At 50.6% G+C, this 20,936-nt stretch overlaps 7 protein-coding genes across 7 annotated transcripts; 5 read left to right on the top strand and 2 right to left on the bottom strand.

The window, feature by feature from the left end:
• Positions 1-23: 23 nt before the first annotated feature.
• Positions 24-1,135, top strand: BDR25DRAFT_213267 (theronine dehydrogenase; the record flags this gene model as incomplete). Its single annotated transcript, XM_033684745.1, has 2 exons — positions 24-873; positions 951-1,135. The coding sequence occupies 2 exons, from the start codon at positions 24-26 to the stop codon at positions 1,133-1,135; spliced, it is 1,035 nt and encodes a 344-aa protein (XP_033552018.1).
• Positions 1,136-1,330: 195 nt separating this feature from the next.
• BDR25DRAFT_279145 (cyclophilin-like protein) lies at positions 1,331-3,010 on the bottom strand (the record flags this gene model as incomplete). The annotated part of the gene is made up of 1 exon (XM_033687733.1): positions 1,331-3,010. The coding sequence occupies exon 1, from the start codon at positions 2,987-2,989 to the stop codon at positions 1,331-1,333; it is 1,659 nt and encodes a 552-aa protein (XP_033552017.1). The 5' UTR covers positions 2,990-3,010.
• A 2,650-nt stretch (positions 3,011-5,660) lies between these two features.
• BDR25DRAFT_382014 (uncharacterized protein) lies at positions 5,661-6,371 on the top strand (the record flags this gene model as incomplete). Its single annotated transcript, XM_033697746.1, has 1 exon — positions 5,661-6,371. The coding sequence occupies one exon, from the start codon at positions 5,661-5,663 to the stop codon at positions 6,369-6,371; it is 711 nt and encodes a 236-aa protein (XP_033552016.1).
• Positions 6,372-6,564: 193 nt separating this feature from the next.
• On the bottom strand, positions 6,565-9,118 carry BDR25DRAFT_331754 (autophagy-related protein 22-1; the record flags this gene model as incomplete). Its single annotated transcript, XM_033692675.1, has 4 exons — positions 8,965-9,118; positions 8,627-8,905; positions 7,311-8,577; positions 6,565-6,610 (listed from the first exon to the last, which is right to left on the bottom strand). The coding sequence occupies exons 1-4, from the start codon at positions 9,101-9,103 to the stop codon at positions 6,565-6,567; spliced, it is 1,731 nt and encodes a 576-aa protein (XP_033552015.1). The 5' UTR covers positions 9,104-9,118.
• A 1,088-nt stretch (positions 9,119-10,206) lies between these two features.
• BDR25DRAFT_350582 (uncharacterized protein) lies at positions 10,207-11,059 on the top strand (the record flags this gene model as incomplete). Its single annotated transcript, XM_033694717.1, has 6 exons — positions 10,207-10,305; positions 10,340-10,411; positions 10,505-10,610; positions 10,686-10,794; positions 10,838-10,898; positions 10,925-11,059. The coding sequence occupies 6 exons, from the start codon at positions 10,207-10,209 to the stop codon at positions 11,057-11,059; spliced, it is 582 nt and encodes a 193-aa protein (XP_033552014.1).
• An 81-nt stretch (positions 11,060-11,140) lies between these two features.
• On the top strand, positions 11,141-12,795 carry BDR25DRAFT_331752 (ribosomal protein L15). Its single transcript, XM_033692674.1, has 3 exons — positions 11,141-11,491; positions 11,623-11,779; positions 12,120-12,795. The coding sequence occupies exons 1-3, from the start codon at positions 11,169-11,171 to the stop codon at positions 12,633-12,635; spliced, it is 996 nt and encodes a 331-aa protein (XP_033552013.1). The 5' UTR covers positions 11,141-11,168; the 3' UTR covers positions 12,636-12,795.
• Positions 12,796-18,956: 6,161 nt separating this feature from the next.
• On the top strand, positions 18,957-19,761 carry BDR25DRAFT_100434 (uncharacterized protein). The gene has a single exon (XM_033683431.1). The coding sequence runs from the start codon at positions 19,062-19,064 to the stop codon at positions 19,575-19,577; it is 516 nt and encodes a 171-aa protein (XP_033552012.1). The 5' UTR covers positions 18,957-19,061; the 3' UTR covers positions 19,578-19,761.
• The last annotated feature ends 1,175 nt before the right edge of the window (positions 19,762-20,936 follow it).

The following is a 20,936-nucleotide window of genomic DNA, read 5'->3' as shown; positions in this document are numbered from 1 at the left end:
CGCAATTCCTCCGCACAATAACCATGAAAGCACTCACATACCAGGGTCCTAACAACCCGCCACAACTCAACGACCTCCCCAAACCTGAGGTGCAGAATCCAACAGATGCAGTCATTAAGCTCAAATTCTCGACAATCTGCGGCACCGATCTGCATATCCTGAAGGGTGACGTCCCCACAATTCCCGCGGGGCGGATCCTAGGCCATGAGGGAGTCGGCACGGTGGCTTCTGTTGGAGCAGGTGTAACGAATTTTAAAGAGGGGGATCCGGTACTGATATCTTGTATCAGTAGCTGCGGAACCTGTGAGTACTGCAAAAGAGGCATGTATAGCCATTGCGTGACCGGGGGTTGGAGTCTAGGGAATAAGATCGATGGGACGCAAGCCGAGTTCGTAAGAATCCCTAACGCGGAGAATAGTTTGTATAAAGTTCCTGCTGGGGTGGATGAGCAAGCGTTGGTCATGTTATCTGATATCTTCCCCACGGGTCTCGAATGCGGCGTTCTGAACGCCAAAGTCTCCCCTGGTTCAACCGTCGCGATTGTTGGTGCCGGACCCGTCGGCCTCGCTGCTTTGATAACAGCCCAGTTGTACAGTCCGAGTACGATTGTTATGATCGATCCGGATGAGAATAGACTGGTGGTTGCGAAAGGCCTTGGGGCTACACATACCGCTACTCCGGATAAAGCCGCGGACGTTGTGAATGGGGCTACAGAGGGAAAGGGCTGCGATGCCGTGCTTGAAGCCGTCGGCATTCCGGAAACGTTTCATCAGTGTCAGGAGCTTGTTGCGCCGGGTGGGACGATTGCGAATGTTGGTGTGCATGGCGTGAAGGCGGATCTGCATCTGGAAAATCTCTGGGATAAGAATATTGGTGAGTGTCCTACCCGCTTTTTTGGTATTAGGAGGGTGGAAGTGGGCGCCATGTGCAGCTGTGCTAATGTAGAATAGCGATTACCACGAGGCTTGTGGATACGACGACCACGCCAATGTTGCTGAAACTGCTAGCAGCGAAGAAGCTACCAGCGGAGAAGCTGATTACGCATAGATTCAAGTTTGCGGATATGTTAAAGGCGTATGACACGTTCGGGAAGGCAAGTCAGGAGAAGGCATTAAAGGTTTTGATTGAGATGTAGGTGGGGAAGGACTGGGATTAATCGAGGGGAGCGAGACCAAGGTGTAAGAGAGAGGAAGACGGCTCGGATGAATGTTTCCTCGGGTATACAAGGTGGTTGGGGGGGGTATCTGATTTCTCTTGCCAATGAATAGTGTCGAGGTCTCTTTCCCAAATGCTCCGTAACGTCTTTGACCTAGTCCAGATTAAAGCTTCTTCACCAGCTATCAAAATTCCCGAATCCACCTGTTTTGAGTTTCTTCTTTACCGGCACTTCTTCTTCCCAGTCACCAATAATCTCGTCTTCATCCGGTTGTTGCATCTTCGCAGCCTTGAGATACTTCCCAATGGCCGAATCCCCTGAATCTGCTTCTACCGTGCCATCCGCTCTTATTCTTTTCCCCGTCCAGGTCGTCCGGTCACCTACTCTCCCACCCTGCAGTCTAACCTCTTCTTCTTCCTTTTCCTTGCCCTCCTTCTCTTCTCTCGCCTTCTGCCACTCTTCAAATGGATCAACGTAAACCACGATATCCAGAATCTCAATATCTTCAATCGGTCTATCCTTCTCCCCTACTTCTGCGGATTCCATGGCTTTGAGTGTCGTGTCTAGGCCACCGACTACTTTCGCGAAGATGGTGTGCTTCTTGTTCAAGTGCGGTACTTGGCGGTATGCTATGAAGAATTGTGAGGTATTTGTATTTTTGCCCTTATTCGCCATACTAATGACACCTCGCGCGTCATGCATATTCGGTCCTTCCAACTCATCATTAAAAGGTTTCCCCCAAATACTCTGCCCACCTCTTCCTGTCCCAGTCGGGTCTCCCCCTTGGATCATGAAGTTCTTGATATTGCGATGGAAGACGGTGCCTCGGTAGTAGCCCTTTTGTGCCAGTCTCACAAAGTTCCACACAGCCTTAGGCGCAAATTCCGGAAGCAGTTCGATGTTCAGGTCGCCGAGACTTGTGCTTATCCGCGCGTAGCCCTTTTGTTTTACTCGCTTGGGTTTCAGCATATACTCTTCCTCGGATAGCACAGCACGCTCTCCAGAAGTATGTGGGGTCACGCCTGTACTCGTGAATGATGCTGCCGCTTTTCCAGATGTATAGATTGCGGCATTGTATGGTGAGGGTTTCAAAGTAGATGAAACAGGTCCTTTAGTTCCAGAGCTATTTCTTGCAACCATGGCCTTTGACGATTGAAATCCTTTTGATTTTGCTTCTCGCTCTGCTCTTGCCTTCGCAACTGCCTCTTTAGCCTTCAAAATCTTCCCAGCATTCCCAAGGGCATCTGTATTCACGCTGGCCTCCGCATCGGGGATTGTTGTCTCGCCATCTTTGATATGCTTATATGCGCCAAAGTTCCTCGACTCCGGGTTCTGCGGGTCCTGTAGTGTGATGACATCCTTGCGCGTGAAGTCTTGGTCACTCACTAAATCCTTCCAGTTCTTCGCTTTAATGTTCAACCGCTCGATCGTATCCCACGTAAATACATTCCCCGTATTCCGCAGAGCAATAAGATGTGTGTTGTCTGTGAAGACCTTGTATGTAACTGGATCAACATATTCGTTGTCCTCGTTCTTCGCGAAATGGAGCTCGATGAGATCGGCGCGCTTCAGGGGCGTGCCATCAACGGGATTCGTGGGGTGTTTTTGTAGCCACGTGAGGATGTGTGTTAAATCAAATATGGTACCATCCGCCGTGCATACGGGGTCTGTGAAGGGCTGAAGGGAAACAGCGCAGTAGTTGAAAGGGAGGCGTCTGAACGTCGAGTCAACAGCGCCCGGTTTTCCTGCGTTGGTGCCCCGGCTGGTGCCGTAGGCGTCTTCAGAAGACCACTCGGAGTGGGTAATGTATAGCTTGTCTGTACCCTTCCCCATATCTGCACAGTAAAGTTGAACCACAAGATTCAGTCGCGTTTGTGAAATCGTCGCGAGAACCCGTTGCCAAGAGGTGTGCACCGGCTTATCCTCGGCTGACCCACTTTCGGTCCATAGTTTCTCCGGATGTGGCTTTGCTCCGTTTTGCCTTTGATCACTCCTCTCCCACAAACCTCAAATCACCATTGAGGAGAAGCGCACACAGGGTGCCTCGTAATATTGTTTCTGGCGCTGTTTTCTGCTTTCACGTTGCTGTTTTCACGATTCCTGTATTCGGGCACTGATAACACGAAGGAACTGACCGTCACGGATGCGAGTCTGCATCAATACCAGCTCATATGGCCTCATGGCTCATATACCCACAATAAAACTCGCTAGCCCCTTCACAGATTCTTCGCCGTCCTTTTGAGTGTGCTCATTCCCCCAAAACACTACTCTTTGCCGAACGGTTCTCCTGAAAGGCAGTTATCCTTTGTTCAACTGGAGTTCCATGTAAGAGAATTTTTCAACTCGGCACCGTAATGCTACACCAATAAACAGCTTTGTTTGAGGGACCCAAATAACGACCGCGTAAAGGAGGCGACGATTATTGTACATTTGGCACTCACCAGAGCCATTCTGGTGCGCCAAAGCCATACAGCCTCTTGCCACCCAACGTGAAACATAGCGGGGCCCTTTAGGAAAGAAATTTGTATTCAGCTGACGATCTCCCCTGCCAGCAAGAGGCTGGACAGATAGACTGCACCCTAGTCATGCAGCTTGTTATGTGGTGACATGTAGAGAAAACGGGTAAGGTAATGTCGCAGAACCCCTAATCCATGACAAAAAGGGTGGAAGATGGTAAGTATTGTGTACAAAATTTGTAGATATCGAAAGCCAATCCGCGACAGTAAGACTCTCAATTAGCTGCGGAGAAGGAACCTGGCCAGTCCTGGTGATGGATTAAATGATCTGCAGAAACGTCGTAGTCACATTCTTCCCAGTTGTGATCGTCAAACCCCAACAAAATAGAGATACCTCACTTTCTAGCATCCAATTCTCAAAGTTTCACTATCCAGTCGCTCCCACTCTGCCAGCTTGATGGCCTCCACCTCCTCCAGATCGCCCAGATCGACAAGTTCTTCCACAGACATAATTTACCTCAAAAAACTCTTACGAGGTTGAGGCCAGACGTTGTGCCTCCGACGCTTTCTTCTACCTTTTGGTTCGTGGTTGCTCCCACCAAGTCCCGTCTTTATGTCTCTTCATTTCCGAAATGTCGAAGTGGTGTGTAGGCATAGAGGAAATTTCTAGAGTTGTCGGTATCTGGCGACGGAGCCCAGACTCGTTATATTAAAGTTGAAATCAACCGAGAGAGCCATTTCGCTGTCTTACTAGTGCTTGCACAGGCTAACGGATGGCTCGTGGAATGCTTTCAAGACGAGGGAGCGGTAAGGAGACCAGAGGGAGGAGCAAGAAGGTAATGTACCTAATGACGCTTATAGTGCTACGCTAACAGGCGCTTCAGGACGACGGGGATGGTGCAAGAATACTCCCTAAGGGGATAACCTTTAGAATACGATACTCCGAAGCGTCACTGGTCTCTTCGAAGGCATGCACTGGGCCTGTGGTGCTCATTGACACACCGCAAAACCGTGTCATCTCCTTTCTGTAGCCCCAGGATTTCACCGCTATTACACGTGAAGGCGTGTTTGTTGCAGCGCTCAGAGTTATTCCCCGCCAAAATTTCTCTCCGCGAGCCACCCTCGGTCTCTGCCTCTCCGCCGTCCTTAGTTAGTCCCGACAGCTGCCAGCTCTCTGCTCTAAGGCCGTCTTTGAATAGCTGCACTCTATTCTTCCAGAGAACTACCAGTCTTCTGGTCTGCATCTTTCAAGAAAGCCACGAGCTTCTCTCTGCCTCAGCCCCTTTGCCTCAGACATCGAGCATTCTTTTTCCAGACCGCTCCGGACCCACTGCTCTTAGAACTTCTTCCAGTAAATGCACGCCCTCCTCTCAGAACTCTTCGTGTCTCTTGTGGACAGCTTCCGACCCCTCTACCAGACAGCCGCCCGCTCTCTTTTCAAAAAGCCGCACACCGGTCGTCCAGCACCCATTTGTTTCCACTCCAGACAATTGCCAAGGCCCTACTCTACGGCATTCAAGACAGCTACCAGCGCTTCTTCGAGACAGTGCTAGTTCTACTTGAAGCCAGCTACCTACTGACCACCAATACCACCGCTGGCTTTTGCCCCACGAAGCTGTGCACTGCCCCTTCCATACAGCCATTTGGTTTCCCACTGGAAAGCTTTCTGACGCTCTGATCTGCGACTTTTTAAGACAAGTGCCACCGCTTCTTTGAGACACTACCAATTCCATTTCAAGTCAGCTGCCTTCCATTCACCAAGATCACCGCTATCTTTTGCTCCAGAAAGCTGCGCACCGCCTTCCAAGCACTCGTTTGCGTTTCCTCCCGACAGCTTCCAACCTTCTGCTCTACATTTTTCTTCCAGACAGCTACCAGTCATGTTTTAACAGCACTGCTAGCCACCTCTACGGAGCCGCCACATTTATCCCAGACTGCTACCTACTCTCGGCTCTGCGACATCTCCAATGCAGCTACAGTCCATCCTTCTAAAAAGCAGTGAAAACCTGTTTCAAAAATCGACAGATATAGCAACCAATCAAGCCGTCATGCCTAGCCAGTCACCAACCAGTGACGTGACGAGCTCTACAGGAGATACTGCATTCTACTCAGCTCGCAGCTGTGCAGCTTCTACCCCAATTGACAAAAGACCAATCCGCATGGTCACGAGCCCTGGCAACAGAGCCGCATACCTTGCAGCTGAGGCGGTCCCCCTGGTTACCCCCGCCAGTTTGGCAACTGTGTACATGGCGATGAATGCGGCGGGGCAAACCACCTTCCTCCAAGTTGCCTCCGGGGGCGCAATGACGAACCGGCCGCTAACAGCCCTTAACCCAGCCGCTGCCCCGTTTAAGCCTGGACATCTCCAGAGTTCGTCGCCGGACCATTCTTTCACCACATCCACTGCTGCCCCTGCCCTCACCACCACAAACTACCCCGCCACACCCATTCAGCCGGCGAAGTACCACAACCCAACTCCTCGGTCTGCATTTGTGCGTACCAAGCGGTTAGACCAGGGCCCTGAGCCATCTGTGGCGGACGTCTACCCGGAGGACTACTATCGTTCTCCAGGTAATGTCCAATTCGGACCTCGGGACTGTTCAGCTCAAATCCGGGCGAATCTGCCATCTTCCCCGCCGGCTTCTTGGGACTGGCGGTATCAGATGGAGGAGGACCCTGGTGCCAAGTACGGTATCTCGATCGGTGGCCTAGGATATGGCACTGATTGGTTCGCTGGCGCTGGCACAGTCGTCCAGTAGTAAGGGAAAGATTTTCCTACTAGTGGGTTGTTGGTTTAGGTTGGTGAGTTGATGGGTTGGTGGCGGTGGTTGATTCTTCATTTCACTTCGATGTATATAGGCGATAGAATCCAGATAGTAACTTTATATTTACAAGCCTGTACGATGTGCGACGTGTGAAGTGCGAGGTGTACTTAAAGTGATGTCCCTATGTTCACAACATGCTACGGGACTCTTGGCTAGTATCTGTATCTTCATGTCTTCCTCAGGTAGAGTTACAGAACAGGATTGGCGTTTCTAGCCCCCTGTCAGATTTAGAATTGGCTCATTCCCTGCTCCACCTCAGCATCACGCTGCGAGATTCTTGACTAGTGCCTTGGTCTCTCAGCCTTCTCCCTTTGGGCAGAATTTACCTTACGCATGTCAACAGTACGGATACACGACGTTAACAGCTCTTTATGCTAGACTACAGAACAGGAAAAACGGTTCTATTCCCCTGTTAAGCGTAGAATTAATTCAATGCCTGCTCTAGGCCTGAATCTGCGTGCACTCTATTTCTGTCCTAAGCTAGACTTATTCTTGACAAGTCCTTTATTCTTATGCTACCCTCTTTAAAGCCTAATTTCGCTAGGAATATAAGTGCCGGAAGGGTACAGCGCTTCCAAGGCTATCATGGTATAGTCAAAGAATAGAAATTATAGTTCCAACCCCTTGCTTTCTTTGGCTCTAGATCGGTATGCACCCTATCTCTGTTCAAACCCAGACTCGTTCATGCGTGGCAGGTATTCACACCTGCATGTCTTGCACTCGCCGCCTAAATCTGCTTGGCCTATCTGCGACGGGATGGTACACTCTGTTCAGGACACTTGTGCTATAGTCAAAGAATGATATTCATAGATCTAACTCTTGCCAACTTCCTACTCACGGCAATACGCCCCTAATCCATGCCCTCATTCCCACCTCCTCCCATCCGTCTCCACCATTCTCGCCGCATCCCCCCTCCCCCTCTCCACATCAACCATATATATCAGTGGCCCCGGACACAACGCCAACACAGCTAAAAATATAAATGCAGGTCGAATTGTACCCGCTCTGTCAACTATCCAGCCAACTAACGCAGGCCCAAACGCAGAAGACCCTTTATCTGTGACGGCGAATAAAGCAAAGAAGGCAGCTTCACTGCCCTCGGGAATCAGAGGGGTGAAAACGCTGCGACTATAACTGCTTATTCCGCCCATAATAAAGCCATGGAAGGCGCCTAGCGGATAGATTTCCCATGGTTGTTGGAGGCCGCCGACTTTGGCGCGTTGTAGGACGGGGATGTAGCCTAGAAGGCCGTAGAGCGGCACTATTTCTATGAGAACGGCGCAGAGTAGAAATACTGATTTTGGTTCGAGAGAGTAGCAAGCCGATATGCGCGGTAAAGCAAAGGCACCGACAATACCGGAACCGATCACAGTTATCGAAAGAAGAGCGATGGCAATGGTGCCCATCTCTAGTTCAGTGCGAGCGAAGAGAACGGCGGTGCCGGATATGGTGGCGATGGCGTCAGAAAGGAGGAACCAGGCCGTGAGGAAGAGAAAGACTTGTCGTAGACTCCAGGCGCGTTTGACAGTGTTCCAGAATGAGGAGAGAGAGAACATGGTGTAGAAGAGGAAGGTTCGGTATCGGCTAAATTGACGGGAATGAGGTTTGAGCTGAACAGGAAGTGGTGGTCCAGGGCGTGGTCGAAGCCAAAGCAGTGTTGGGGTAGTGAAAGTAGCCCACCATATCCCGACGAGAGAAAGGACGACTCGCATAGGAAGGCTTGGATTGCTTTTCGAGATAGATGTCTTCGAGAAAATAAACAGAATTACGACGCTGATTAATTGCACAAACACGGCAGCCATGTATCCTAGACCTACCCCTTTAGAGGATATGTTCGCCGAGAGTTGAAGATCACGGGAGAGCTTCTCAGGATCATGGCGTCGGATATTGGATTCTGGGTTGAGAGCCTCGAGTTCAAAGTCCGAGGATGTGAAGTCATCGATATACTTCCCTTCATGATTTGACACTAGTAATGGTAGGAATGCATTGAGGAGTGTGAACGAGCATCCAAGACATGTGACGCCAATGATTGCCAGGATGGGAGCCAAATAGTAAATTGCCGGACTGATGACGATGAAAAGCACACTGACGACAGATCCTGTATATGCAAACATCATCAGCATCTTCTTGCGGTAGGGCCCTATGTATATTTCAGTTTTAAGTTTTAAGAAACGTGAAGAGGTTCATACCATGATCAGCAAACGAGCTGAAGCAGATCAATGTGATCGCCTGTACGAGCACCGCAGCTGATTGTGTGTACATCGCAAACGAAGCTGTCGTGATTCCCATACCCAGGAAGTTGATCACACATTGATCTTGTTTCGCATCGTTTGCTCTGGTCAGAAGGTTCCTCATCGAATCTTGGCCGCTTAGCGATCTAGTTTGAGCAACACACGGTCTTGACTTATCAGAGAAGAGAAAACCTCGTTCTCGTGATAACTGCTCTAGCGTAACCGGAAGGAAAGCCCCTTTCGCATTATAATCAGTAGTCTGTTTCAGCTATAATTTAGAAAATCTATTTACTTACCAGTAGCCACTACAGCAAAAACCTCGGCGGCAATGGCATACGAGTACCAACCATTGAGCTCTCGCTGCGTGATTATGCTTGTATCTTCTCCTTCGTAGCGGGCAGCTAAGCGTGGCCTCACCATCTCGTCGGATGGCATTTTGGAGAAGTTTGATGTTGACATTTGTTACAAGTGAACAGAGAGGTGAGGACGGCGCTTTCCGAAACGGGATCCCACGAGCCGCGTTGGGGCTAGCGCTATGGTCAATCAAATTAGTAATCCCCGAAACTCCCCGAATTCACGCCTTCTGCAGCGGACAGGGACCTTGTTACAGCACAGCGTCTCACAATCATATTCGCAGACTCCATCATTAAACCACCTCTTTCTCCTTTCTATGGCAAGGGTATGGATGGTATCTAGCCGTGAGTTACGCTTCAGCCATATTTATTTCATACATGAGTAGCAACCAGGCCATAGTTTGGCTTCCACTGGAATGCTTCAAAAATCAAATAACTATTTGGTGTAAGATACTTCACTACTGACTAGACGCTTTCTCGCACAGAATAATCTAGAGTCGAAACTCCACGAAAGTTCTTTGGAAGAACTCTTGTCAACATGTCCTCAGGCTTTACACATGGCGAGAGAGAGATCATTAGCGAGAGCAACAATACAGGCTCTCGATCACCTCTCTCTTCGTTATTACATTCCTTCAGGTTGGCCAACCTCTAATCTCGCCAATCTATATTGTGATCGCTTTGCGCCTTTCGTACAAGTCCTATTTTCTGCGTTTCCTAAAGCCTTAGAGAGACCTACGGAGACTTTCTGCATTGATGTTGTCCTGGGATGTGACGAGCCCACACTACCGTCTTGATCTTTCCTGAAAAAGAAAGATGGACGATGGTATAGAAGGTTCTTGGTATTGTGTTTACTTTGCCTGGTAATACCGTAAATCTACGGGAACTGACGCTACTTATTACTGACGCGTTAATGTATGCCAATCTAATACATGGCCAGGCATTCTCCCTCTGAATCCCTTGGAACCCTCTTTCTCGCCGCGCAAACCTCGCTGCAAAGCTACAATTGAAAACATTAGAATTTTACCAGCGAACCGCCACGATTTCTTGTTGCCGTCTCGACTGGTCGATGTTGGCCCTTCAACTCTGAAAGAATAGTCAGGATTGTGGAGATAGATGTCATGGCTTCCCGTTACGTATTAGGGTTCACTACGATTTGACTATACTTCAACTATACTGCCTGAAGCTATGATAGAGGATCTCCAAGTCAATAGAGTACAAGATCTGGGTAGACTCGTCCTTCCGGTTGTGGCGCACTGGGACTGGGGTTTCTTTCCGTGTGTTTTTGTTAGCTCTGCTAACATACTACTCCCTGGGAAAGATTCGATATCTCCCGTTTGCACTGATTATGGTTAGTCCAATAATGGAACTGGTCATATTCCGAGTAGCACGCGTTTATACTGCATCAGGATAGCTATAATTTACACTCTGCGCAGGTTTTTGACGCCTCTAGTTAACATCTACATGATCCTCCACTAGATATGAGCACATAAATAGGTATAACGAGTTGGAATTCTCGATATCACAAGATTATCTTTCGAGCAGGAGGAATATGGCAATTCCAAGTTTCACGACACTTGCTATATCTTACGGTTGCCAGGCTGCACTTACTCTAGTCTAATCACCATGGAGATGTCTGTGGGCGCTTCTCACCTACAATGTTATAGTCAATGTAGGCGTCAGGTTAGAGGAAGCTGGGGAGGGCAGCGATTCCCATAAAAGATCCGCACTTGAAGCAAGTCTAAGCAAAAAGTCGGATATGTTCTCGTCTCAGATGTGAGTTGTTATATCGTTCCTCAGCGTTCTTTAAGTCCCTCAGCCAACTGCTTATCCTCGCGCATTCAGCCGCGAGCTTCAACATGTTAGATGTAATTTACCTCGTTTGTAATACTCTCAGCACCCTCAGCTAGATGGTATGAATCCTTCAGTCGATGAGTATTATCGTATAAAATTTAGCCTTGTATTCGTATTGCATGGTCTGAATCAAAAGCAGCCCAATTCTCTTATTCAGTTAAACGGTATACATTTACGAGGGGATTAAGCCTTGCCAAGAACTATTCAAAAAAAAAATAGCTTATGTAATGACAATTTCCTCGCAGAGCTCCGATGAGCACCACGAAAACTCCATCAACAAATCCACACCGACAACGATGCCACCGCGGCTCAATCCCCTCCGCTTGGTCTCTAATGTCTTCTCAGTACACCATGCCTCCCCCATAATGCCATTGCTGGCGCCTTTCCTCCTCCCCATCCAGCACCGCTCCGCCTCGATTCTTTCCAATCTCTCTGACAATCGTGGTGCATATAATAAGAAGATTAGACGAGGACGGGGACCAGCATCGGGAAAGGGTAAAACGGCTGGAAGGGGTCAAAAGGGTCAACATGCGCACGGAAAGGTGCCGGCAAGGTTTCAGGGTGGGCAGACCCCTTTGGAGATAACGCAGCCGCCGAGGGGAAAGAATAAATATGTATCGTAAGTGCAAAATCCTCATTTGAAATCTTAAGGCATGCTCGCGGTTTTGATTGCTACGGAACCGGTATGGCGTTGCTGATGCTGGACAAGGCGGTATCAATTGATCATTCTGCTAACCACATTTTTCCCAGATTCAAAGTCGAAATGACCCCCATCAACCTCGACAGAATCCAGTGGTGGATAGACCAAGGCCGCCTCGATCCTACCAAGCCAATCACAATCAAGGATTTAAACAGGACAAGGTGTGTACACGGCGTTAAAAAAGATGGCGTCAAACTGCTTTCGAGGGTATGTAAAACCGGACTTCTCCTCTTCCACCTTCTCCAATCCCGAAACAAAATGAACCAACATCGGCCGGGCTTTTGGTACAGTCCCGGGAAAGCGGCACAAGAATGGGATGCCTCAAGTGTTGGGTTTGGATTGTACATCCCACGAACCATCATCCTCTGAATCCTTCGCAACAGATTTAGAGATGCTCCCCAAATCCAACACCGATCCGGGCTACAGCATGAGCGAAGCATGAGTGCCCCGCTTGCCTTATTATTGATATCCTAAATCGTCCCGCAATCCCCAATCTCACCTGCAGCAGCTCACCTCATCCTTCACAATTTACTAACACCACTTGCAGAATGCCGATAAGCTAAAGTCTCCCATAAACATTATCGTATCGCGAGCCTCCGCAGCCGCCATCGCGCGAGTTGAAGCATTAGGTGGCACTGTGTCCACACGCTTCTACTCACCGGACTCTATCAAACGCGTGCTTCGCGGAGACGCACACCCCACCGTCTCGCTCGACGCCGATCCCGCATTCATCGCTCGTACTCTTCCGCTCGCTAAGTCGCTTTCTGAACATTGCACCACCCTCAGCAACCCAGATACTCCCGAAGAAGCGAAGCAGACAGCTTTCAATGCAGTCTGGGCCGAGGTTTCGGCGAAATACAAATACAGGCTAGCGGATGCGACGTCGAGAAGGGACATCGAGTACTATAGGGATCCTGCGCATAGAGGGTATTTGAGCCATACAGTTAAGGAGGGACAAAGCCCGAGTTTGTTCTTTAAGGTGCCGGGTGAGGCTAAGGATAGGAAGAGGCAGGAGGCTAGGAGGAAGGCCGTTAAGGCTAGTGCGGAGAATAGGCTTTTCTGAACTTTAGTCCTGAGTGGGCTTGAGAGGGAGAGGAAGAGACCGAGTGTAGGATATATGTAGAATGTCTGATGAATGAGAGGGAAGGGCAGGCACATGATTGTAAATATACAGATTGTGTATCAATCAAGATTTTGGAACCCTTGTGGGCCTAGTATCTTGCTAGACTTGCGACGAGGATATTCTTTGCTGGTCCTCACGGCTCAAATCCTCTGGAAAGACAGTTAGGATTCTCCCATTTGTCGCTAGAACACACCCACTCTTACTAACATTTTATCTCTTACCAGAGATATCATGGAAATACGGTAAGCTCTGATGCGACTATGGTCTGCTTTAGAAACTCTCCATATTTCAGTCCTAGCTAAAGCGGAAACCGGATCTTCAACGCTGCAACGAAATAGGTAGTCCATCCCCAATTGGGGAAAGCATTCGAGGGTTCGCGAGTATAGCACAGGATGGAACGGAGAACCTGCCTGGCTTAATGAAAGTAGTTATTCTCATTACATGGATCATCGAACATCATAAAAATGAAAGATTTAGCCCAGAGAAGAGTAATGCTCTGGAAACTGAGCGACCGACCAAATCAAGACAAATCGAGCAACAAGGTGGTGCACTAGAACTTGCGTGTCATATCTAGATTTGATGCAGGTAGGCGTGGTTAATAACCAGAAAGCTATGGTCATAGAAGACATGATGAATCTACAATTGCTGTTGGAGGGCGATGAGGATGGTTTGGTTCTTTCCTCGACGCTATGGAGAAATGCCCCAGTACGGAGTGGCTTTGATCTCAGCCCGATTTCGGCGCCGTGGACAGCTCGGTGGGGCGTTCTCCGTGGATATGAACGATACTTAAGTCCAGCATCGATACCGGTGTCGCTATTACTGGAACCGGATCCTACGTGGGCGGCATGAATCCATGGATGCCCAGCCATAATAAATAATTTCAAGGCAAAGGTCCACAAGTACTACACGACGAGCAACGAAAATATCAGAGCCTAATATGACCACAGAGCGCCATCGAGAAGCAGACCCCAAAAGTTTGATGAGGCATTGAATGGGGTGAGCGGAGCGAAAGTGGTCTGGTCCTCTCCCTATTACGAATCGAATCGTTGAGGCTGCGACGTTGCCGTCGCACGTCATCTAAAGCAGACTCCGCCTTGCTGAGCGATAGTTGGATGCAGGCTGCGGTTTGGGAGGCAGGCATATAACAGGATGATTGCAAATAGTATGTGATATGAGTTCTAAGAAAAGACGTAGTCAGTGTGCGGTACATGAAAGACTTTGTACATAGTTGTGTGTGGGATGAAATGATCAATAATTCCTGCTGCGAAGCGCGCCTGTTGTCCGGAGGCTCCAACACCATGTCAGATTGGGGTTGGGTTGGCGAAATTTGCCTTGTGTTGCGGTTGGCTTCATATGCTTTCGGGTTATGCTGCAGTCTCGTGCACACAGGTTGCGGCAGCCCGTGGCTCAATACTATTGATGCCGAGCGGTAGGATGTGAAGCGCTGCAATGCTGCAGTCAAGTGCACTGGGATACCTTGGCGTCGGGGGAATTTAAGCTGGCCTGCCCCGTCTTAACACGTCCTGAGAATGTACGCTCATGTACATGGCTCTTTAGGATCCATCTCCGAAACAGATTCAGCCGGCCGATGCACTCGTACTCCAGGAAGTCCAAGGAATGGAGAGATAGGTGTGTGGAGATCGGCGGACTGGAAAGCCCAATGCTCTTTTCCGGAAGCTGGCAGCCGGGCAGGTAAGGAGGTAAGGCAGGTAGAACAAAGCGACGTGTGACCGGCAGAATGTGCGTGTGTGTGGACATCCCGCGGTGTTGCGAAAGAAAAAATCATGTCTGACCAGGGAAGGACGACGTAAGACTGAAAACGATACCCATGTGGAGCCGGAAGAAGCGGACTTGTTGAAGCAGAGCAAAGGGCCGGCTAGGCAAGGATTCATGCCACGACCGGAGTGATACGGCTTGCAGAAAAAATCTCGAACTGTGACACAACCATCCGAAGAGGGCTGGGGATCACGATTTGATCAAACTGAATCAATTATAGGAGATGAAGCGAAGCAAAAAGGACTGGTTCCAGAAATAAGTAGTTTTACCGAAGCCTGCAGAACACAGACTCTCTCGTCATAATGGATGCACCCATCAAACCTCGAGATAGCGAGAAAGGAGCATCATGGGTCGGGCAGAGTGGGATTTTATTGGTCGGCACCCCGTTTGTGTGAGCCAGTGAAACATTTCGCGCGTCCGACAGCCTCGAGACCACGGCTTCTTGCGGCATCTTGCTTTAGCAACCGGTGATTGAGAGTATTCCCTCACGCTACACACAAGTTGCCTGGCGGTGTTAAGAGAGGAGTGGTGGAAGTTAGCGAAACCTCTGACTGCATATCTGGAGATGCTCTCTATCCCTACCAACCATAAAGTGCCAAGGACATGTGCGCCAGTCAGTATCCTGCAGGTGGCGTGGCATGGAGGACTGTCCCGCGTTAGGGAAGTAGATATTTCCGTTGCATGTGTTGAAGCTCTCTAAGGAATGCTGAAAGATTGTGCAATGAAGGAGTAATGCTCCACGGAGCGGCGGGCGGCGAGCGGCGAGAAGAGGTTCGGATCCAACATGTACGACGTCAATGGATCATGCTGCTGATGAGACGAGTGTCGTGATCTGCTCCATCAGTGCCTTGTTCGGTTCTGACACTGATGAGGTGTGGATGTTGGGCGCCAGAAAGTGGTGGTGTGGAGAGAGAGTTGCCTTGTCGTCCTTGCATGAAGTCCTTAGCATTTGCAGCGCGGAGTTGTGTCAGGCGAGGACCAAGCCGCTATCGAACGTTCTATTCAAAAAATAATCGCAGATAACCATTGCCGCTCCTGGCCGCTCATCGAACGAAGAGCATGGAAGCGTGGATTGTTCGCATTTTGCAGAGGCGTTTCGCCAACCTGCCGGCGACTAATTAAGGCAGCACATGATTCAGTCAATAGCATAGCCTGGCTCAATATTTGTCGATGTCGGATCCAGCGGGCCTGGTGGTATTGGACGATGCACTGGTGAGCAGACGGCAAAGAGCATCCTGCAACGTTCCTGTGAACGCTGAGAACACGACTGTTTGAAGGCCACAGAGAACTACTCGCGAGACCGCAAGGAAGCCAAAATATGTGGCGGACTTTCTGAGTGGAGGTTCCCCGCGAACAGTACCCACCCGCCGTGACAGGGCCAGCAGCATCGGGATACAGGATACAGGCGCTTCCTTCGCTGGGTCATCTGTGCATCGGGGCGGGCGACAAGTTGCTCACGCCGTTATTTAGTTTCGGGATCCAAGACCAATACTTGCTGCTGATAACTTCAGCGTGGATGCAAATCGCGAGCTGACAATGTTTCGTATGCAGCATCGATCCCGCCGGAGGGAGCATGTACCTACTTCCACGGCGTTGGCCAGCCAGTCACAATGCCGTAACGTAGTCAGATGTACAAGCAAGCAAAATATCTGCCCAAGTGGCTGCTTCTAAAAGGATAATGACACAATGGCGGTACGAAACCCTCTCCTATTTCCAGGATACCAGGACAAAAGTCACGATCCATCAGACCGGTGATGGATGCCTTGGATTCGGAATTCTGAACCTCTTTCCTGCAGAGAGTAATTGCTTTGATGCGTGGCGTCGAACAACGTCATTCGTCGGAGACCGTCTTACTTTTTGCAGAAGGCGGGGGTCAAGGTGGGATCTAGAGGTTGGAGGACAACGAGGCTAAGCCCAAGCCCCCGAGACGCTGTTCTCGTGGAGTTGCCCCCACCGAGCTCGCCACACTCGTAACTGATGGAAGCAAAAACAGCATGGGTGGTGAGAGTGGCCGTGTTCAGCGTTCACAGCCTTGACGCGCTTTTCAAACCACAGCTAGTCCAGCCGTGATCCATGCGTTGTGTGGTGTGGGTAAGCTGAGGGACTGTTGGCTTCCGGACAGCGGCCTGCTGCTCCATATTCCTTCAGCCTAATGCAGAACCAGATGATCTATTTACCGGAACTTGATCTCCTTCCACCACAACTTTTTATCATCCGTTTCTTGCGGCTTGCCAGCGGATCCACTTCGGGGGCGTAGTCGAATCTCCACCGTACGTGGGCAGCAGCGACCGGTGGACATAGTTGAAAAGACAAAACAAGTCGTGACGGGCTAGAGTTGCTGCCTTCCATGGGTTCCGATAGAGTTTTCACCACTATTGCCCCTCAACCACTTAGGCACGAAGGTGTCACTCCGCCTTGACGGAGCCCACTACCCCGAGAGGACTATTGCATGGAGAAGAAACGCACTAGGGCAGTATCCTTGGGCGCTGCTCGGTGGTCGAAGATTGTTGAAGGAATAGAGCCGAAATAATCGACGACAATAAATAATCGACCAGTAGCGTGGTGTGTGTGTCGTGGAAAGACAAGTCCAAGGCGCGGTGCGTCTCAGCGCGGCGTGCCGTGGAAAGAACTAATAATGCTTCCTAATACAGCCTAGGCACGTCGCACACCCAACGCATCCAACGACTCGATCATCCAAGCGCCTCACTCGTAATTGTGAAGGTGGGCTATCTTTGTGTAAAACCTTGGAGTTGCCGAGTTCCTTCCGGATCAAGCCCAGTTTTCAGCCTCGAAAGCTCTCATCGCCATCCACGTCCACACCGCACTAGCACTATCAACTTCACTGTATTGGTCGGTCTGACGGGCTCGCATTCGCAAATTTGCTCACTGGAGGTAGATGTAGGTTCAGTATCCTGGATATGCGGCTACAAGCGCAGTCTTGTTTCTTGTTGGTGGAAGCATCAATCCTTCCCACGGTCGTCGTATCACGGATATCAATCCTTGGACCGGTTTGGATTACGCCCAAAGCAGGGGTTATTGCTGTTCACCCACAAACCCCTGTGTATCGTATGCTGAATAATGTATTTAATCTGCCTCATCTAGACCACACATTTAGCCCAGACATTGCAAGTCCTTTAAGCCTCCTTTGAATGCACCAGTCCCAAACCTCCGACTTGATATACTACCAGAGCTAGAGTCCCTCCACCTCAACCAAAGATGTTGATTTGGGCGCAATTAGTGGAGAATTAGACGTAATCTGAGAAGGAAGTCGGCCAGATGTGCTCCACACTCAAAAGCTACTGGCCGGCAGATGTGCTCCTGAATTTCACCTCTGGGAGGTACTTGGTGGCCCGTTGCATTGCATTTGTCGCCCCAAGTTGGTAAGTTCCGAACCACCCTCCATCACCGGCACATATCCCAACATCTCTTGGATCCTTGGCCGGGTATGCAAGGGAGGGACCTAGATGCGCCAGACCAAGATTTGTCGAAGTCCGTGATAGCTAAACTGACTTCATTACCAGCAACCACTGCTGTGGTCTTAGGGGCAAGTCCGTATTTTGAAGCATTACGACAACATACAATGGCGTGAAGTCTTGCTCTGCAGGCATACCGAACGGCCGACCTACACCCTCACGTAACCCCATGCTGGCGTTGTCGTCCCACTGACAAAGAACGGTCGAAGGCCTCGTGCCCTAGCGTCAGATGGAAAAGGAAGGGGAGTACAGGAAGGAGTGTTTGCATCATTGTCAAAGTCCGTTTTCGCCTCATTCAAGAGAACCTCGAACTTATGTGTGCACTACCGCATATCAGGGCGATGCAACCCTGCATTATGTCTACAGCTGAATTCTTTGCTTGAATTTATCATGTGAAAAGGTACAGGCACGATATTTTGAACAATATTTTGACGAAGGGGGGAGTTTGAGGAAATATATTGATTATCAAAGAGAACAAGGATAGAAATTGGAATTCGCCTTGCGACATTGCAAGTTGGTCGTTAACGAAAGCACTTACTAGGAGTTACAGCATACGTGAAGTTGTGCTATGCTCACATGGACCCCGATAGAGAGAACAGTCCTCAATTGTGACTCCCCACATCGCATCATCAATAGATGTTGAAAAGGGTGGCATGTGCCACTCTATCTGGAGATGATTACGTGTGCGTTTCGTATTATATCCCGGTCCGATAGTGCTGAAAGTGGACTGGGGCAAGGCGTCTCGTGTTTCGCTGGTCGCTCCACACAGAGAGGCGTTCGTGGTGGAGCAATTTCCTAAAAACCCCAACGGATCACAGCGCCGGAGCAGACACAAAAATTGCTGACCTTTCGACACAATTAGGCTCGGTGCCGCGTCTCTCCCTTGCGTTGCCCTTCGGAAATGCATTATCAATGGTTGCACGATTGGTGCTGGCCTCTCACCGGACCCCTGGCTGTCATGCCACAGAAAAGTTTCATTTGGCAAAGCGCCAGTGTGAATGCCGACTCGAAAAGCAATACAGAGCGTGCCGGTTTTGTGAGTTGAAGGACAGATTCGCGAAGCGCGGGCGCCCGATGCAAACTGGTTGCATTTTCGCGGCCCCCTAAGGCGTCAAAGATGCGTATGCAAATTAGTCGTGCCCTCGACTGCTCGGCTTGCAATCACAGCGCCAGGACCAGTGGTGGAAGTTGGAAACAAAAAAGCCGCGGGCACCCTAGCCTTTCGCTCATCCACTCTGTCCAAGCAGCAAGGCCGGAAGGAAGGCTAACGAGTGGAGGCAGTGGAATCTTGATGAGAGTGGGTGAGTGCAGCGGCGCGGGTATCGATACGTGTTTCGCGGGCGGTCCTGCAGTGCAGATTGCCTCAACTTGGAACCCGCACAATCTGGCCTCAGAGGAATTGCTCTTTAGCGTCGGCCTAGGCGCACTGCTGATTCGCCGGATGAGAGACTTGCGAGACTGGTCACGACTGACCAAGGCATGCGAGCGGCGAAGTGCTCCTTTATTGGGATGCAAAATAATTTGTAAAATGAGTATTCCAACGATCAGCACACAAATGGCACTTCGCCCAAACCTCAGCCCGCAACAGTGTCGTGTTGGACAGGGCTCGGGCACAGAATTAGATGACGGTTAGGGGTAAGACAATTATTAGGCCAGCAACGAGCCATGGCGGCACTCGCTATTCGTATCGATCTTCTCAAACAGCTGGGAGAGAGGCACGAGTTGGGGTGCATCTGCTTTTCGGAACGGTCTGTGTGAGGTCGCCAGCGAGGCTGTAAGCCGTCGGCCCAGCAGCAAATCAAACACGGCATGAGCGGAATGATGCACGCTGAAATGCCATTCCAGACCGCCTGCCGAGCATCTGATGCTGATTGATGGATCGATCCTGTGTGCATGTTGCCCCGTCCAGGCAAGCAGAACAGCACCAAGCAGGCTACACAACGCTATCTGTGGAGGTGTCCCTCATCATCCATGCCAGTCCTCAGCCCGCTTACGGTAATTACTAGTCTGAAAATTAGATACAGGCTGGGCCAGTGTCTTGGGAGTTGGTGGTAGCGTGCCGTCGCAAATGTGTCTAGGTTTGTCAAAGGGAGGTGTCTTCATCATCGTGTGCTCCGCCTTGGCCGGGTGCAGCAAGCCGCGCTGCAGCGTAAGGGATCTCACAATCTCGCTCATGGCCATGGCGATTATGACTTCGTGTGGGAGTGGGCCGTCCCAGTCCTGCAATGGTGCAATAAATGGAGATGGGCCTGGCTGACGAGACCGCCGGAGCGACGCGCACGACGGCATCGCCTCCCCTCTTGCAGACTCCAGCGCCGGCCACAGCCAATCAGAGGGAGCGATGAGGAAGCTGAGGAGGCGCACACAACGCGCAAAACCATCAGATGCTGGAAGTTGGCGACGATGGTCGCGGCGGCGCAGGAGACAGGCTAAGGACTATCTAAACGACACACGGCGACTGGGCGGACCAAGTTGGCAAGTCGCGGGTCAGATGGCGGTGGGCCGGCCGTGAATAATCAAATCCCATGACGGCGTGGTCGCAGGTCGCAGCTCGGGAGTCGAGGGGCTGATGTGATGGGGGAGGCATCATGATCCATCCATCCATGGCGACAAACCGCCAACGGACCCTGACGCTCGCAGCCAGCCAGGACGCACCAGCCAGGACGCAGCGAGAGTCAGACCGCAAATGCCTGCTGCCGCCGAAGACGACGACAACGATGCGGATGCGTGCCGGGCGGCCTGCCAGTGGCCCTCCAGTGTATGTACTAGCCGGACTTAACCCAAGACGATCCTGGCGCACTGGTGGTCGGTGGTCAGTGATCAGTGGTGAGTGAGTGAGCAGGCCTGGCCGCAAGCGACGACTTGGGACGACAGACGGCATTCTGCGACGGGGGGGCGACGACGATGCGACTGCCACCTTGCAAGCGGGCCTGTCTGCCTGTCTTTGCCAATGCCAGTGCAGTCCTGCGTGCATCGCATCGTGCCAGGCTCA

This window comes from Lindgomyces ingoldianus (genome assembly GCF_010093535.1).
Source record: "Lindgomyces ingoldianus strain ATCC 200398 unplaced genomic scaffold BDR25scaffold_5, whole genome shotgun sequence".
Taxonomy (NCBI): domain Eukaryota; kingdom Fungi; phylum Ascomycota; class Dothideomycetes; order Pleosporales; family Lindgomycetaceae; genus Lindgomyces; species Lindgomyces ingoldianus.
Note: the sequence above shows the minus strand (reverse complement) of the source record. Positions and strands in the feature narration are given on the sequence as shown.

Coding starts and splice junctions, on each gene's coding strand:
- BDR25DRAFT_331752 (XM_033692674.1), top strand. CDS start 11,169: ATGCCACCGCGGCTCAATCCCCTCCGCTTGGTCTCTAATGTCTTCTCA. Junction 11,492..11,622: donor GGAAAGAATAAATATGTATC/GTAAGTGCAAAA, acceptor CATTTTTCCCAG/ATTCAAAGTCGAAATGACCC. Junction 11,780..12,119: donor GCGTCAAACTGCTTTCGAGG/GTATGTAAAACC, acceptor CACCACTTGCAG/AATGCCGATAAGCTAAAGTC.
- BDR25DRAFT_100434 (XM_033683431.1), top strand. CDS start 19,062: ATGCGTATGCAAATTAGTCGTGCCCTCGACTGCTCGGCTTGCAATCAC.